The sequence below is a fragment of the Pundamilia nyererei genome, unplaced genomic scaffold, assembly GCF_000239375.1.
Source record: "Pundamilia nyererei isolate P.nyererei 1_Seehausen unplaced genomic scaffold, PunNye1.0 scaffold00072, whole genome shotgun sequence".
Classification (NCBI taxonomy): Eukaryota; Metazoa; Chordata; class Actinopteri; order Cichliformes; family Cichlidae; genus Pundamilia; species Pundamilia nyererei.
Window position 1 is genome coordinate 2,789,053 of NW_005187473.1, and position 15,429 is coordinate 2,804,481.

Here is a 15,429-nt window from a genome sequence, read left to right on the forward strand (position 1 = left end):
ATGAATAAATAAATACGATGAAAATGAACATCAGCCGTTGTTGCGATGTGATTAAAATATTTTTTTATACCACGCCCTGCCCATTTGTACGACAGAGAGCGCATGTTCTTATTAAAAGAACTACCCAAACAAAGCAGAGTGGAGTTAAAGGCAGTTAATAATGGGAAACCGCTTTTAACGCCGCCCTGTCGGGTTGTCTGGATTTATTTTTCAGGCTAACCCTCACCGGTTTTACTACTTCTTCCCAGCGGAAGCACCGCGAGATCACCTGACTTCACTGTTTCTACTTCCTCAAAATGTAAATATTGGCGTTCGTGTTTGGGGTGTGAGTTCATATCGCAACTACTGGACGACAAACTGTGTTTTAAATGATCTTTTTGACATGTTTCAACACGGAGCTGCAACGCGTCTGTGAGGGAAACACGAACGAATGGAGGAAACTAAAATGAAGCGATGTTCTCACTGCAAGCTTTAATGTCATGTCATTTTTGTACCTCGAAGTCATAGTTAGTTAACACTGTGTGTGCGTCACGTAAAACGGTTGTAGGCTGAATGGGAATGGGTTTCCTCCCTCACTGTTTCAAATGGAGAATAAAGGGAGCGACGAGGTGGAAAAATTGAAGACAAAGTTCTTGTCCGTGTGGCACAATGTGAAGTACAGTAAGTAATTAGCTGCAGGCTTACACGCACACACACACACACACACACACACACACACACACACACACACACACACCAATGTTTAGCCCTGAGTGCCTGCTTTGTTTTCAATGCACGCGTCACTGATGTGTTGCTTTGACTTGTCCATGTTCTGTACAACAGAACACGCACTCACACAGTCTTATGCTGCTTAGTCACTCCTTAAAATAGTTCTTCATCAAACTTTTCCACATTGTATTGTATGTTTTCCCTCTACTGGCCTACTTTTGTCCAATGGCGAACGCTCTCCGTCTTATTAACAAGAAGTCAGGAGTCACGGAACTGACCCAGTACACTTACTGATTAGTTTCCTAGGATAGGTGTGTCAGTTAAATCTCGCCATCGATGAAGCTGTGACATATTGTCTGTTTACTCTGTCTTAGGTTGGGCTCTCAAACCAAAGACGTCATTCAGTAGAAATTCTCCCGTGCTGCTTCTGGGAAAATGTTACCATTTTAAGGCTGAAGGTATGCATGAACACATGCAGGTACATAAAAAAATGGACACTTTTATGCTGATTGAATTCCCTGTAATAAAAAGTCACATACAATACTGGTTCCCCAAAAGATGGGAAACTGTGTGAGAAACAAAAACAAAAAACAGAATCACACATCATTATACCCCACACAATTATAGGCTCACTTTTAATTATTGTATGTACACTTGACCCAGCACCCAACTTTATTGAAAAAAATTGTATACAGTATATATGTACGTACAGTATGTAACAAATAACTTAAGCACCATTATTAACTTGTGTAATTTTTACGAATCAACATCTAAGTAGATATTGTTTAGATCATTCTCATATCTGTGGTTAGTGAAATAGCAGGATTGTGTCTTTGATCCATCCATTGAATTTGTAGATAAATTGCGCTAAGCAGTTACGCCAATTAGTATGAGCCACAAGTAAGAAATGGCAATAAGAAAGTTAAAATGATCATTTTATTATAATTGACACAATTAAAAAGTAACTGCAAATCCCTTTTTATCTTTTTTTAGCCACAGATGAAGAGAGTCCTACTGAAGCCTCTGTTGAGGACCTTGTTATGGGGGATGTGGATGCTTTCCGGAGGGATTTTGCATCCCGTGTCTGGCTCACCTACAGGGAAGAGTTTTCCCCTCTGCCAGGCAGCACGCTGACCTCTGACTGTGGCTGGGGCTGCATGCTGAGGGCTGGTCAGATGATGCTGGCTCAAGGACTTATGTTGCACTTCTTGGGAAGAGGTGAGGAAAATGATAGTACTGCAGCTGTGCTACAGTATAACCCCTTACAACAAGATCTATGAAAAATAAAAATCATATATCATTCTAAGTTTAAATATTCAAATTAGTTCATTGTCCAAATGTCTTTGGTCCCAAGCGGCACAGTGTTGCAGTGGTTAGCGCACCTGCCTTTGAATCCATTGGCTATGTGGGGCTTTTCTGTGTGGAGCATGTTCTCCCTGTCCATGTGTGGGTTCCTCCCACAGTACAAAGACAGGCATGTTAGGATAATTGGTGATTCTAAATTGACTGTAGGCCTGAATGTGTTATCCATGAGATAGGCTTGTGACCTTGTGCACCATGTACCTGATGTCTCACCCGATGACAGCCCTGGCAGTTTAGGTGTACTAGTCTGGTGTTTTCACCTGTTTGTGTTTCAGACAAACTCTATTCTCCTAAGATCTCTGCAGTGTAAACTGCTGAGTGTTTCTCTTTGTTTTCCAAAGACATCAACTGTGAGAAAACATCTTTTGTCACTTTAATTAAGCTTAAATTTATTTTTTGTTTAATGCTTATTTTTGAAAAACTCGTTTGAAGTTTGAAGAGTTTACTTAATTCGTAAGTTTTTAGTTGGTCCAAGGCATCCAAATGAGCGAACTCTTAATATCTTTGTAAGATCCATTGTCGCTCAACAGCTCTAGTCTACATAATGAATGACTGCCGGTTTAAAGCAGTCATTTAGAAAACAATATTTAAAACTTGTTCTTCTGTCAAATCTAAAAGATGTCACTAATGAAATATTTCTCTATAAAATGACTAATGGCCACTTTAGGATATTTATTGATCAATTTTCGCTTTGATTCACTTTGAATCAAGGTCATTTAGTTAATGCCTTAGACTCTATTCTGGTCCATTTTATGGACTGGGTCACTCCCATTCTCCCCGCCTTCAGCTCCCTCCCTGTTTGTAAGGCTGAGGCACAGTTAAAATGAAATACTGGGACACTCAAACTTGTAATTGAACAGAATGACACCTATTCCTTTACAGAAGCACACATGGTTCAGAGTCTTTAGGGCAAAAACCTTTAATTTCAAGGTCTGAATGACTTTTTGTTCTTAATGTTCTAAATGGAAGTTTGATATGTTGAATGATCAGGTTCAAAGATCCTCATAAAGAGTTGGTCAAAGGAGTTGAGTCTATTATTTTCTACTTCTCATATCAGGCTTTAAAAACCTATAGCCTGTCCTTGCACTGCAAGTACTGTGTCGGGTATGAATTCTCTAACTATTTTCTGTCCCGCTAGAATGGTGCAGATTACTTATGTAACACCTTTGAAGTAACATTTTGTAGTTTATTTTACCCTGCTTTTGAGAAGACTGCAGAGAAACCAAAGTAGGGGTTGGAAAAGTAAGCAATCTCTTGAATTTAGTAGCTTTTAGAGCTTCTCTTATCAGCAACTGGCACCATTAGACGTTTGCTGTAGCTGCTTGCGAAAAAATTGTCTCAGTTAAACTCTTGGTGTGGTTTGGGTCATTGCCATGTAGCATCGCCTAACGATTCCTGATGATAGTCTCCTGGAAAATCCTTGATACAGTTTTGCTGTCATTGTTCTCTCAATGGCTGCAAGGCGTCAAGGTTCTGAGGCAGCAATAAAACCCCAAGCCACAAAGGTCCCTCCACTGTGCTTCGCAGCTGGAATGAGATTTTGGTGAATGCTGAAAAATTTGTGTCAGTCTACAGAACTTGGAATTTAAATATTCTGAGATATTTTTTTTCCAAACAAATTTAAGTAGCATTTGTGTTCACAGAGGAAATGTTAATTGTTGCTCACATGTTATATTTGTCCAAAGACTGGACTTGGTCAGAAGCGCTGACACTCCAGCCTTTAGACACAGAGACGTGGACTACAACTGCAGCCAAACGTCTGGTGGCCTCTCTGGAGGCTTCCCTGCAAGGAGCTCCTGGACCCTCTGTACGTAGCTCATCACCACAGGCCCAAGCACTTTCCCTTGGATCTGCAGAGGAGGCAGATGCACATTTAAAGGAGATGTACCACCGCACTCTGGTGTCTTGGTTTGGAGATAGCCCTTCGACTCCACTGGGCCTCCACAGACTCGTCCGCTTAGGCCTGACAATGGGAAAACAGGCCGGGGACTGGTACGGACCAGCTGTGGTAGCACACATCCTCAAGTACGTTTAATGTTATGGCCTGAACTTACAATTGTTTCCATTTGATTTGATTGATTTAATCATGACTATGCATCAGTGATGGTTTAGTTTTGTTTAGAACAAAAATAACAGGGTTTTGTTACTGATTGAAGTTTATATTAGTTGTCATGTTAGCCATTTTTTTTATATCTACGATTTAAAACATGTAACAGGAAAGAAAATGTACAAATGCATCTTTGTCTTGACATAAAAAAAAATTATCATAAAATAAAAGTAATTGAACAAAATAAACATTTTCTTGAGGTCAGTAAATCATTTTAGCCCGAGGAGGGAGACTACACCAAAACATTTGTACTGCTGAAAAATAAAAAAACAAAAATAATAACCTGCTTAATGTATGTTTAATTGTGCATATGTAACGTGCCTGTATTAAAATCATTATAGCCATTATAAAGCCTCCGCATAGCTGTTCCACAAAATTCATTTGTGCCAATGAATCATCATCTAATGCAACCATGTTTACATTAAATGATGGAGACTTAATTTTTATTAATCATCATGAAATAATTATAATGTATACAATCTAGTGACCATATGTGTCTATCAACAACTGTGTAATTATCTGGAAATATCTTCATATATTTTAACCTGTTTAAAACACCCACCTGTTGCTGTTTAACTTTGCAATGTGATGATGAACAAAGGCTAGATGTCGGGTTAGCATAACCTCCAGATACAAACTTCCATTTCTCATCCATTTCCTCTCTGTTTCTTCTTCTTGTCTTCCTTCCCTTTCTCTTAGGAAAGCTGTCGAGGAAGCGATGGACCCTGGTTTGGCGTGTATAACTGCCTATGTCTCCCAAGACTGCACAGGTATGAAAGATGAGCCTGCTGTTGATAAAACAGGAGACTGGGCACAGCGCCCAGGCGGACCTTGCGTTTTCCGCCATCTTTTTGCTGCCGTGAGATCGGAGCTGCGTAAAGCAGTGACAGTAGTCTCGCTGTGTCTATTACCCAACAAACACATCCATTCCAAATCTATAACCTCCTACTCCGGGCTCTTCTTAACCTCAATAACTTGAGAGCTGATTCTAAAGTCAAAGACAGACAGTTATTGGTGATGTATTTATCTAAATGCAAACTTTGACTGTTTCCTGCTTTTCATACTATGAGAATTTGTGTATCCTCTCTTGTTTCACATGGACAGAAAGTGAAATCCAGGAACATTACCTTGAGCATTTTTAACTTTGCCATTTTAAAAAATATTTTCTTGAGAATGAGATATTAAACAATCAGTTTATTCCACAGATAAAACAGCTCTTTAAATTCACAGTCTCGTTAATACAGTAGATTTTTTTTTCTGGTTCATAGTTTGAGTAATTAAAAAAATAATTATTGCTACTATTTTTAGTTATTATTAAGTAAAAAAGGGATTTAAAAAATTACCATAGCACACACTAGCATGCCACATGCTAACTAGCACAATTAGCAGATTAGCATTTTATATATATATATATATATATAAGTGAAAGTCATGTGATAAAGAAAGCACAACCATTTTTACTTCTAAGATTGTATGTGTCATGACATAAAAATTACCTGATCCTTTGAAGATCTTAAAATTCCTTAAGCATAGTCTCAAATGAACACTTGACAAATGAAACCATACCGTGAGACCATAGTATAGAAGTCATCTGTGAAAAAGTGGAGTTATGCATGATGGTCAGACACCTTCTGTTTGGTCTCGTCTGTCAAATGGACAGAAGTCTTGTAGTTTGTTCAGGTGCGACTCTGCAAACCGGAGCCATGCTGCCTCTTTTTAGAAAAAAAAAAGAGGCTTTCTACCTGACAACCCTTCCAAACCAGTCATACTTGTTCAGTCTTTAACTATACTGTCATGAATTTTAACATTTAACATGCTGCACTGAGGCCTGTAGAGTAGATTTTAAAAAGGCTAAAGAGGTGCTCGGTGTTCTTAACCACAAAATCTGACCAGCCCCTGATAGATAGTAGTTTAGCTACAGTGATGATGTGATCTTTGAGTATCTCTCCCATCATGTAGTTCCCCTGGTTACATGAATGTAAATAAAGTATCTACAACACGTGGACACTACTTTGAAAGTAATGAGCTCTACTGCGGCAGCAGCAGGGGGCGATATCATAACAAGAGAAGATGGTACACGGTTTACCCTTTAAAAGAAAAAGTTTTGTTTAGTTGTATAGTCAAAGTCGTAATCAAATAACAAAATGATCTTTCTAAGGCAGAGACTTTACCATAAGAGAAAAAGCAAAAGCCACCCTCCTTTTTAAATTCAGTATAGTGGCATAACTGTATAAGGTCACCATTCTGTGGCAGCTCTTAGCTAAAACTGCTTTTGTTTTGGGGTTTGTTTGTTTTTTATTTAAAAAAACAAACTTTTTTTTAATTAAAAAAAGAAAACAGGAATGTGACAAAAAACAACGTTTACCAACTACTTACTGCTGACTGTTCATCCAAATGGATTTTGGTGAAAAACACAGCAGACTGAATGACCTCGATCTGACCTTATGTGTTATTGATCCTTTGTAGTATACAGCGCTGATGTCGTCGATTGCCACAGGGCACCGAGAGCAGAGCGGACCTCTGATGAGACACCAGACGCCCCTACTCTTCCACAGAACGACCATCCAGTGCATGCTTCCACCTCACCGGAGAGCAGAGCTGTAATCATCCTCGTCCCTGTTAGGCTCGGAGGGGAGAAGACAAACCCAGAGTATTTTGACTTTGCAAAGGTGAAAAATGCATCTAGATTTGAGTGGTTAAAAAACAAAAACCCTACAAAACAAATATTAGATTCATATTAATAAGAACGAAGATGTTTGGAGAATAAAGAAAGTCAAGATAACTGGATTTTGCCACTGGGATGGTGGGAAACTTAAGACCGCGCATCTCCGTTCTGTCCTTCTGTGTCCATTTAGAGCATTTTGAGTCTGGAGTACTGCATAGGCATCATCGGAGGGAAGCCCAAACAGGCCTGCTACTTCGTGGGATTTCAAGGTTAGTAATGGAAACGAGGGAAAGAAGACGCACAGAGAGGTTGGTGCGAATAGCAAATTACTTTGCATAATATACCCTTCTTATGTGAAGAGACAAAGTGAGTTAATGTATTCCTGTTTGCGCGAGGAAAACGGAGAGGAGTGGAGATGGAAGCAAGTGAAGCAGGGCTTACTTTATTCTCTCTGACCCATCAAAGCCTTGCCCATTTATCACAAGTAAACCTCCCAAGTTGTGAGCCGTAATTGATTTCCATAGGAGGCATGCATTAAATTTCATCTGAGCCCCAAAGTGAGCCACTCTTCATCACCTTCAGGAGCCAGGAGGAACCTTCAGTTGTACATCTTGGCAGTCAATATTTACGCATTTACATTTTACCAATTTGAAATACAGTGGTGGATGATGTCTAAATGACAAGCAATACATTCTCCCTGCCAAGGCGCACCTCGGCGCGGCATTTATCATATGCAAATGGTCGAATATAATTGTGTGTTTGTAAAAGTAATTCCCCCACACAAAAATTAAATGACAACCTCTTTCTGTGGGTGTAAAGGATGGGCTTGTACAAACGCATCTGATTATGTAGAATTTAATCCACCCCGGTGGATATTAAAAAGCAACAACCTTCTGGGAGGCATATTTGACGCACCACAAGCCTAACAGTAGGCTAAGCGTGGTGACTTTGAGCTGCTCTGCATAGAAATTGGGGGAGAAACGCATTTTTGTAATAATCGGATGTTTTTGAATAACTTGTCTTTTGTTTTGTCCTTGCAGATGACAGCTTGATTTACATGGACCCTCATTACTGTCAGTCTTTTGTGGATGTCAGCACCAGCGATTTCCCTCTTCAGGTAATGTGAAATTACACAGACGAGCTGACTTGGGGGGGCCCGGTAATGTGAATTTAATAGTTGCTGTTAGTACTTAAGGGTATGAATCTTAAAGCAGCACTCGGTCCAATTACAGAGTCCCCATCTGCTGATTTATTTGCCGCTCGGATAACTGAAGCTGCCACTTAAGAGAAATACGGCAAATACGGGCTCGGGCGCCGTGAGCCTTAATATTTCAGGGCCCGTACGTACAAATCGGCACACAGCACTGTGCCGAAACTTTGTTTTATGCTTTTTGCACGCCGTGGTATACAGTGTGACAAGGTGTTAAATTTCAGATGCTGTGACAGCAGATAAATAGGATTGCATTCATCATGTGACGCAGAATACATCTTATTTGGTGTCGATGCTGTCATGGTGTGTATGTATGCCCCGCAGTCACCTGGCCCTTCAGCTTGATGAATATTTTCATGTATTTTGTCTCTCTTTGTCTAGTCGTATCATTGCCCCTCGCCAAAGAAGATGCCTTTCAGCAAGATGGACCCGAGCTGTACCGTTGGTTTCTACTCCAGAAGTGTTCAAGACTACGAGAGGATCAGTCAGGAGCTGTCTAAGGTGAGACCACAGCAAAGGATAGTTACTGTGACTCCTCACAGTTTCTTTCCTTATTTTACATGCTGTTATTGTTGTTGTAATACTGCTGTATATTCATTGTTTCCTGTCCTGGCAAATATATCCGTCAGGTAACCTGAGTTGGACAGCAGGTGGCACCATTTAGCCATAAATCTGTCTCAATTCTTACTTCTCACACCAGTCGTTTTGTTGTTGTAAACCAAAATCCGTCCTCCTTAAATTTAGGGGGAAAAAAACCCTTTCTGTTTAAGTGAAATGAATGTGATTTGCATCTTCGAAAAGAAGATCTTAAGCCTTGTTATCTTAAGCCTTTAAAAGCAAAGCCATGAAACACTGCTTTATTGTTCCAGCTGCTGCAGCCATCAGCGAAGGAGAAATACCCCGCATTCACTTTCGTGCAAGGTCACGGCAGAGATTACAACCTGTCGGCAGGCCTGACCCCTGAAAAGAGAGAGTGGCCCTTCATCCGTGACCCGCGGAGGACGGTCACCACCGTCGGAGACTTTGTGCTGCTTTGACAGCCCTTTTTTAAAGTACAGAGAACAAGTCCTCTTCTGATTAATCTAATTTGTTAAAGTCCAAAGCCTCATGTAAGTGATATAAAGGTTTATGGAACTACACGAACACAGTTCATGCATCCCGGACACTTTACTGATGAATTTGTAATTAACTGGTGAGACATATGTTTGTAGGCAACGTGAACATGTTGAATAATATGCCAGGAAGCCTTGGAACATCTTTTTGTGCTCTACTGTTGTGACCTAACATTTTTTTTTTTTTTTTTTGGTGTTGTTTTGAAATGGAATTTTAGCAAAGGGGAGCATTTGGGAGAGCACTGTTCATTTTACACCATTATCATATTTTTGATAGAGATTTTGTGAACTCATCAGATTTCAGAGGACTTGAGATTTTGCACCTTAAATCAGAAGCTTATAATGATCGCCAGGTCAAGTTCACACCTCAGTTTTGTGAATTTAGGACTGAGAATGCCATGTCGAAGTAGTAATTATAAACTAAGATCAGTGTTAGATTATTTTTTAAAAGCATAGGGTTGCAACTAGAAAACTCTTAAGTGTAGGTAGCAGTAGCCTAACAGGTATGGTAAAAGTCTTCATTAGTATAAGCTAGGCAGTCTATGAAGATGGGCAGAGCAAGTAATTCTTTCAAACATCTCTGCCAAAAAACAAGAATGAAGAGCATCTCAGCAGCAGAATGCAGAAGCATATGCTTTGAAGGAATGTTTTAAAAACACTGTTAATATCTTTTTTATAATTAACTTCTTTGTCTTTGCAACATGGTGTGGTGTATTTGCTTGCCTATGTGCATTTTTGCCTGCTTGCATCACTAGGATTTGCTAAGGGGTTAACTGTGCCATGTTCTGTAAAGCACAAAGCACTATCTGTTATAAATGTAATGTTAACAATAAGATTCTCTGTAGGATATCACCTCTTTATAGCTAACACGTTTATAACAGCAAATGAATCAAAGAGTTAAAAAAGACTATTTTAAATCTGATTCAGGGAATTGTAATCTAGAGGCTGCTAAAAGTTTTTTGGGATTGACAATAGAGATTCAAGTCAACACTATAAGCACTGTTATACTACTTTACTCCATTATTTCCACATTTTTGAGAGAGATTTTTCATACAAAGGGGGTTTTGTAACATTTCATGCCATGCACCTTGCCATATTTCACTTTTCTTCATTCTGTTCTCCAGCACTGAGTGAGTAAGAACCAGGTGTGACACAGTTTCATAGTAACTATACATGATGAAGGAAGTATTCCGTCTGTTAAACACATGCTTTGTCTGCTTGGATAAATTGACTTATAAAATTACAATGTTTAACCACTGCCAAGCAAAAAAAAGTTAAATAAACTTGAAATCTTTTTTTCTTTCTTTTGCTTAGTTTGTTTTTTGTTCACTTTAAGAATCCTGAGCCATCCTAGGACAAAAAAAAAAAAAAATCAGTGCTACATGCAAACCTCAGTGGTGTGTTGAAATGTATTCAGTTCCTTTCTCTCCCAGGCAAATGTAGTAGATTAAAACTAATCGTACGTGCTAACCATCTCTACAGCCCATTAACCAGGAACCGGAAAAAATGTGACCCAGTGACACTGGCGGCAATTGTGTTCCTCTGCGGAGGAAAAGAAAATATCCTTGTGTGCAAAGCTCTGTTACCATGGATAATCTGTCTGTTGCCCCTTTAGTTTGAGCTATGCCGGACTGTTTTCCTGTACAATACAAATTCTTGTATCATGATGAGGCATGCTTTTTAAGGAGGAAACTGTCCCTTCTGTGTTGGAGACAGGGCAAGGGTTAGGATGGAGGGACAGAAAGAAGAATCCATCTGTTCTCTGCCATGCTGAAGCAATGGCAAAGTGCATAAAGGCATCATTTAGATCCGCTGTCTGATCTGTGTGGCAAGTTTCTTTTTTTTTTTTAGTGGCTGGGCAACTGACTGTTTGGACAGAGCAGGAACATCAAATATGCAAGAGCAAAAGATCTTTGTACGATGAAGAGGAAGGGTTGAATGGGCAGGAGGGATGATGGGACATTTGGGATTTTTTTTTTTTTCACAGACATGAAAGAGCATTTGTGTCGCAGAGCACAGCGGTCTGAGGGCTGACTGTGTTCTCCAAGTATTTACAGGGGACGTATGAATATTTGATTAATATTCCCCTGAGGCTCAGGGGAAATGCAATAAGCAAGCGGTGGCTTTACAAAACAAGCTGATCACATACACTGTGCCTTACTGTTTAACACAGCTGTCTAAAGTGTCACTCATATTGCAGATTCCTGAAAATCTAATCTGCAGCCGAGCAAATTCCTCACAAACAGGAGAGTCCATGAGAGTCATTCCTCTGTTACGCAGATGGATGGATGTGTGTGTCAGGGGGATTGGGGGGTCAACACAAAGACATGGCGACTCCCCATGAAGATTTTATTTTGGTGTGATCGGCAGGAGGAAATGACCTGTGGTGTGAAACTCTTAAGAGGGATTGGCATCATATCTTAAGATCGTGCTTGACTTTAGAGTAAACCCCTGATTAGGTCTCGTCCTACAGTGACCCAAGGGACGAGGAAACCTTTCAGATTTGGCACTCACTCCAACATTAGGATGTGAGAACAGAAAGCTGGATCATGATTGCAAGATGAGCTGTTAAAACAATTTTCATTAAATTCTTGAACCATTTCCTCAAAAGAAAATTAAAGCGAGACTAAATAAACTAGAAGATTGTCTCATGTTCATTGGATGTGATCTAGTTTGGCAAAACCGTAAAAGTTAGTAAAATGCTCAACCTGTCCAATTACAAGACGGCCATGTGATCACAGTACTGGGTGGGTGTCGTAAGCAATCTTAAGTCTCTCGCTCGCAGGGTCAAAATGTATAACCATTCTTTTTTTTCCTTCTAACTTCACTTTCCCAGGATGTCCTCCAACCAAAATCAGGCCATGACGAATGACACTGGGAGCGTTCATGGGAATTACATTTAGCAAAAAGGGAAAGACACAGGTGAACCTCTAATATCCACAGTCTGTGTAGCTGTCTGGACATTAATAATGAAAAGTGATGTGTCTGGTGCTTTTCATTCGTAAGTGTGTAAATTTATATGGATGAATCTGTAGTTTACACATGTACGGCTTGTGTGTTAGACATTCTAAATCTTAGGTGTCATACTCCCTCCCTGTCTTAACGCCAGGTGCAGGGGTGCTAGATTTATACCCAGTAGCCCTTGCCCACCCTTGTGGAATGCCATGCATCTTCAAACAGGTACTTCACTTTGAAATCTCATCTCAGCGCGATATCTCAAGGCGGCTAAATATACCCGGCTCCCGCAGCCGTCAGAGCGTAAATACCGCCTGCGCTGCATCAGACCGTATTCAGAGTCGCAAGTCTGTCCATTGCAACTGTCCACTTGTCTCCGCCCTTCTCCTCCTTAAACCCTCAACCCCTAATCTATCCTGTTCACAGGAGCTCCTGGAGAAGTGCTGAAGCACTGCATGTCTAACACATCTCTTCTGGGCTGAAGCCAAAGAGATGTCATGGTGCTGTGATTAATCAGCACCAAACAGGGCAGAAGTTTTAAGAGCACTCCACCCCGTGAACATGACCTAACTATATACTAGGTCAAATGTTTGTCACCGTTATTTAATTCTCCCAGTTTGGAATGTTTTTCTTTCATACATAAGAAACATATTCCAAACTATCTTCCGCTATAATGCATATTCCAGTATAATACTGTTCAAATTACAGAAACTGGTTACCGTGTGGGGTAGAGAGCTTTAGTAATTATGAATACTGATATTTTTTGTATTGGTGAGGCTCTAAAGTGGTTTTAAAAAAATGTTCGTTCTCTATTTTAGTTAGATGTCGCAAATTCGGCAGAAATAGATCGGAAATTGTCAGTGATTAATTATTAAGAACAACATAAACAGCCACTCAGTGCAAAGAGTGAAAGCATACCTACCAACAGTGCTATTTTCTATATCATTTAAAACTGACTTACAGTAATGAATTAAAGAGAACATCTTTTATGCATGTAAAACAAAAGAAAAAAGTGGTGATATTATTAATATGTAATTTTGCATACATTTTGACTTATTTCAGTGCCAGAAAGTTAATCTTATAAACACTGGGTTATCGATTATTACATGGACCTAAGTAATTATTTGTCAGTCTATTATAAATCCCACTTCCACTTTAAACATGATGGATGGATGGATGGATGGATGGATGGATGGATGGATGGATCTAACAAAAGGACAATAGAAATCACAGTAAATGCAAATATTGCAAATCTTAGGTATGGGTCTTTTAGCAACTATGACATCCGAAGATACTGTAGAGAGGCAAATTTAGCGCTCTCTGTCAGCAGGAGTCCTCTGCTTTGAATCAATCAAATGTAAATCCTTTTGACATAACTCCTTGAAGTGACACCTTTTTAGCACCATAAATTTTCTTTGCGACAAAGTCAGTAGGGAACTTTTCGGGAAAAAAATCTGCTTGCATAAATCTACTACATAAATTCAAACATTTGAAAATAACAAAGCTTGGTGAGGAGCTCACACATTTCTTCTTTTCAAATCTTTAAACTATTAACAAATAAAGTAGAACTTGAGTGAGTGGCACAAAAGATCTACGTAGAAATACTCTCTGTGCTTCTCTGCACCTCCATGGTGTTCATGATGGAGGCAAAGTAACACTATGTACACATGATATTGCAGCAAGCTGCAGTGGCTTTGTATCAGACTGTGCCTGTCTTCCAACAGGGAAGGGTTTCTGTGGCAGAGGCCCAAAGCAAAGCTTCTCACCTAGTGTTGGCTAACCTTGCCCGCCTGTGACAACAAGAAGGGCACTGGAGTTAACATTTAGATAACGGATGTGTGTGCCGCTTTCCATTTCCATTCCTGGTGACAGGGCATCTTAGGAGTACACCAGTTGTGTTTGTGTGTGAGCGGCTGCTCGGGGTGGGAGGAGCGGGGGCGCTCCTGTGTTTCCTGCATCTCAGGGGTGATGTGGGGGAACGCCGAAATTCCTCATTCTGCTCTCCTTTGAGGCATGGCCAGCCCTCTGTCAGCTTTTACTAACCAGATGCATCCGAAACAGGCACCGAGGCTGAAGGGAGGGGATATTGCCTGCTGTGTAGCTGTCGACTTGTTTCTTATTGCATGCTAGTGTCGAGCAGGGTGGCAAGTGTGTTGTGTGTACGAGTGGAATGGGGTGGAGTGGAGTTTAGGAGGTTGTCAGGCTGTCTGTGTGTGTGAAATGTGTGTGGCAGGACATGCTATGAATTTAGGGGAGTGCATAACACGCACACACACACACACACACACACACACACACACACACACACACACACACACACACACACACACACTCCATCTGTCTTAGCTCTACCAGATTTTTGGATTGTAGCTAGCATCTGTCTCTGCTACAGTGTAGCCTTAAAGTTTTGTTCTGTTAGTATTCTCCAACTCCTCTGCTTGATGACATACAGTAGAGTGAATGTGTATGACTGAGAAAAATGGAAAGAAAGCAAAATGAGGGTTTTTTTTTTAACCTTTTGGGCTTTTTTTCTTCATTTTTTGTGGGCGAATAGGTCAGTCCACCCCCCACCCCTGTTGCGTGTATGTGTGCGACTCTCCATCCTCCATCCTGTAGATTTGTGTCTTTGTGTGATACTTTGCAATCTCATCTCCATCTAAAACTCCTGCAGGCCCCGTGCACCATTATCACGCAGTTGCAATAAAACCCACAGTAATTAAAGGGGATCTGGCTGTAATTGCCTCAGTGAATCAACTTAATCAGCACCTGTGCTCACAGTCAACCTAATGGTGCAATCTAACCTTTTAATACCCCAGAAATTAGAATTGTAAAAAATTATACACATGATAATCATTCTGTATTTTGAAACTCTTGAGTGGACAATGAGTGGACCATTGTCCAAGGCAAATATTAAAGCTGCAGTCTGCTGAGTGGGCATTTGTGGGTGTGAGTGTAAGTGAGAGAGCGAGAAAGAGAGGAAAGAGTCAGATGCAATAAGTTCAGGGTGGTGACATCACTCAGTGAGTTTCCTAATGTCTTTAGCCTTTAATACACCTTGGTGAAATTCATTGTGTTTTGCTGCATCTGACTTACAGGCTAATAAAATGACAAATAAAGTAAAACAGCTGACAACAATGTACACAAGAAGAAAAAGGTAAGACTATATAATACGGCCACTTAGAGTGTAATTTCCTTCTAATTAAATTGAATTTTAGTGTATTTTATTTGAAATTACCATGGAATTATATTTACATACAAATACCTCAAAGTAGTTTCATTAGAAGAAGGAGGTAAAAAGTTTATAACAAAC

General features: G+C 40.1%; 1 protein-coding gene across 2 annotated transcripts; it reads left to right on the forward strand.

Moving 5' to 3' along the window:
• The first annotated feature begins 234 nt into the window (after positions 1–234).
• On the forward strand, positions 235–10,447 carry atg4c (autophagy related 4C, cysteine peptidase). 2 transcript variants are annotated; one of them, XM_005737007.1, is made up of 10 exons: positions 235–660; positions 1,083–1,166; positions 1,702–1,926; positions 3,756–4,095; positions 4,877–4,947; positions 6,644–6,846; positions 7,033–7,111; positions 7,883–7,959; positions 8,434–8,553; positions 8,922–10,447. In XM_005737007.1, exons 1-10 carry the CDS (start codon positions 585–587, stop codon positions 9,087–9,089), a joined length of 1,443 nt encoding a protein of 480 aa, XP_005737064.1. In that variant the 5' UTR covers positions 235–584; the 3' UTR covers positions 9,090–10,447. The 2 variants fall into 2 exon arrangements, with proteins under 2 accessions (XP_005737064.1, XP_005737066.1); XM_005737009.1 differs by lacking the exon at positions 1,083–1,166.
• Positions 10,448–15,429: the final 4,982 nt, after the last annotated feature.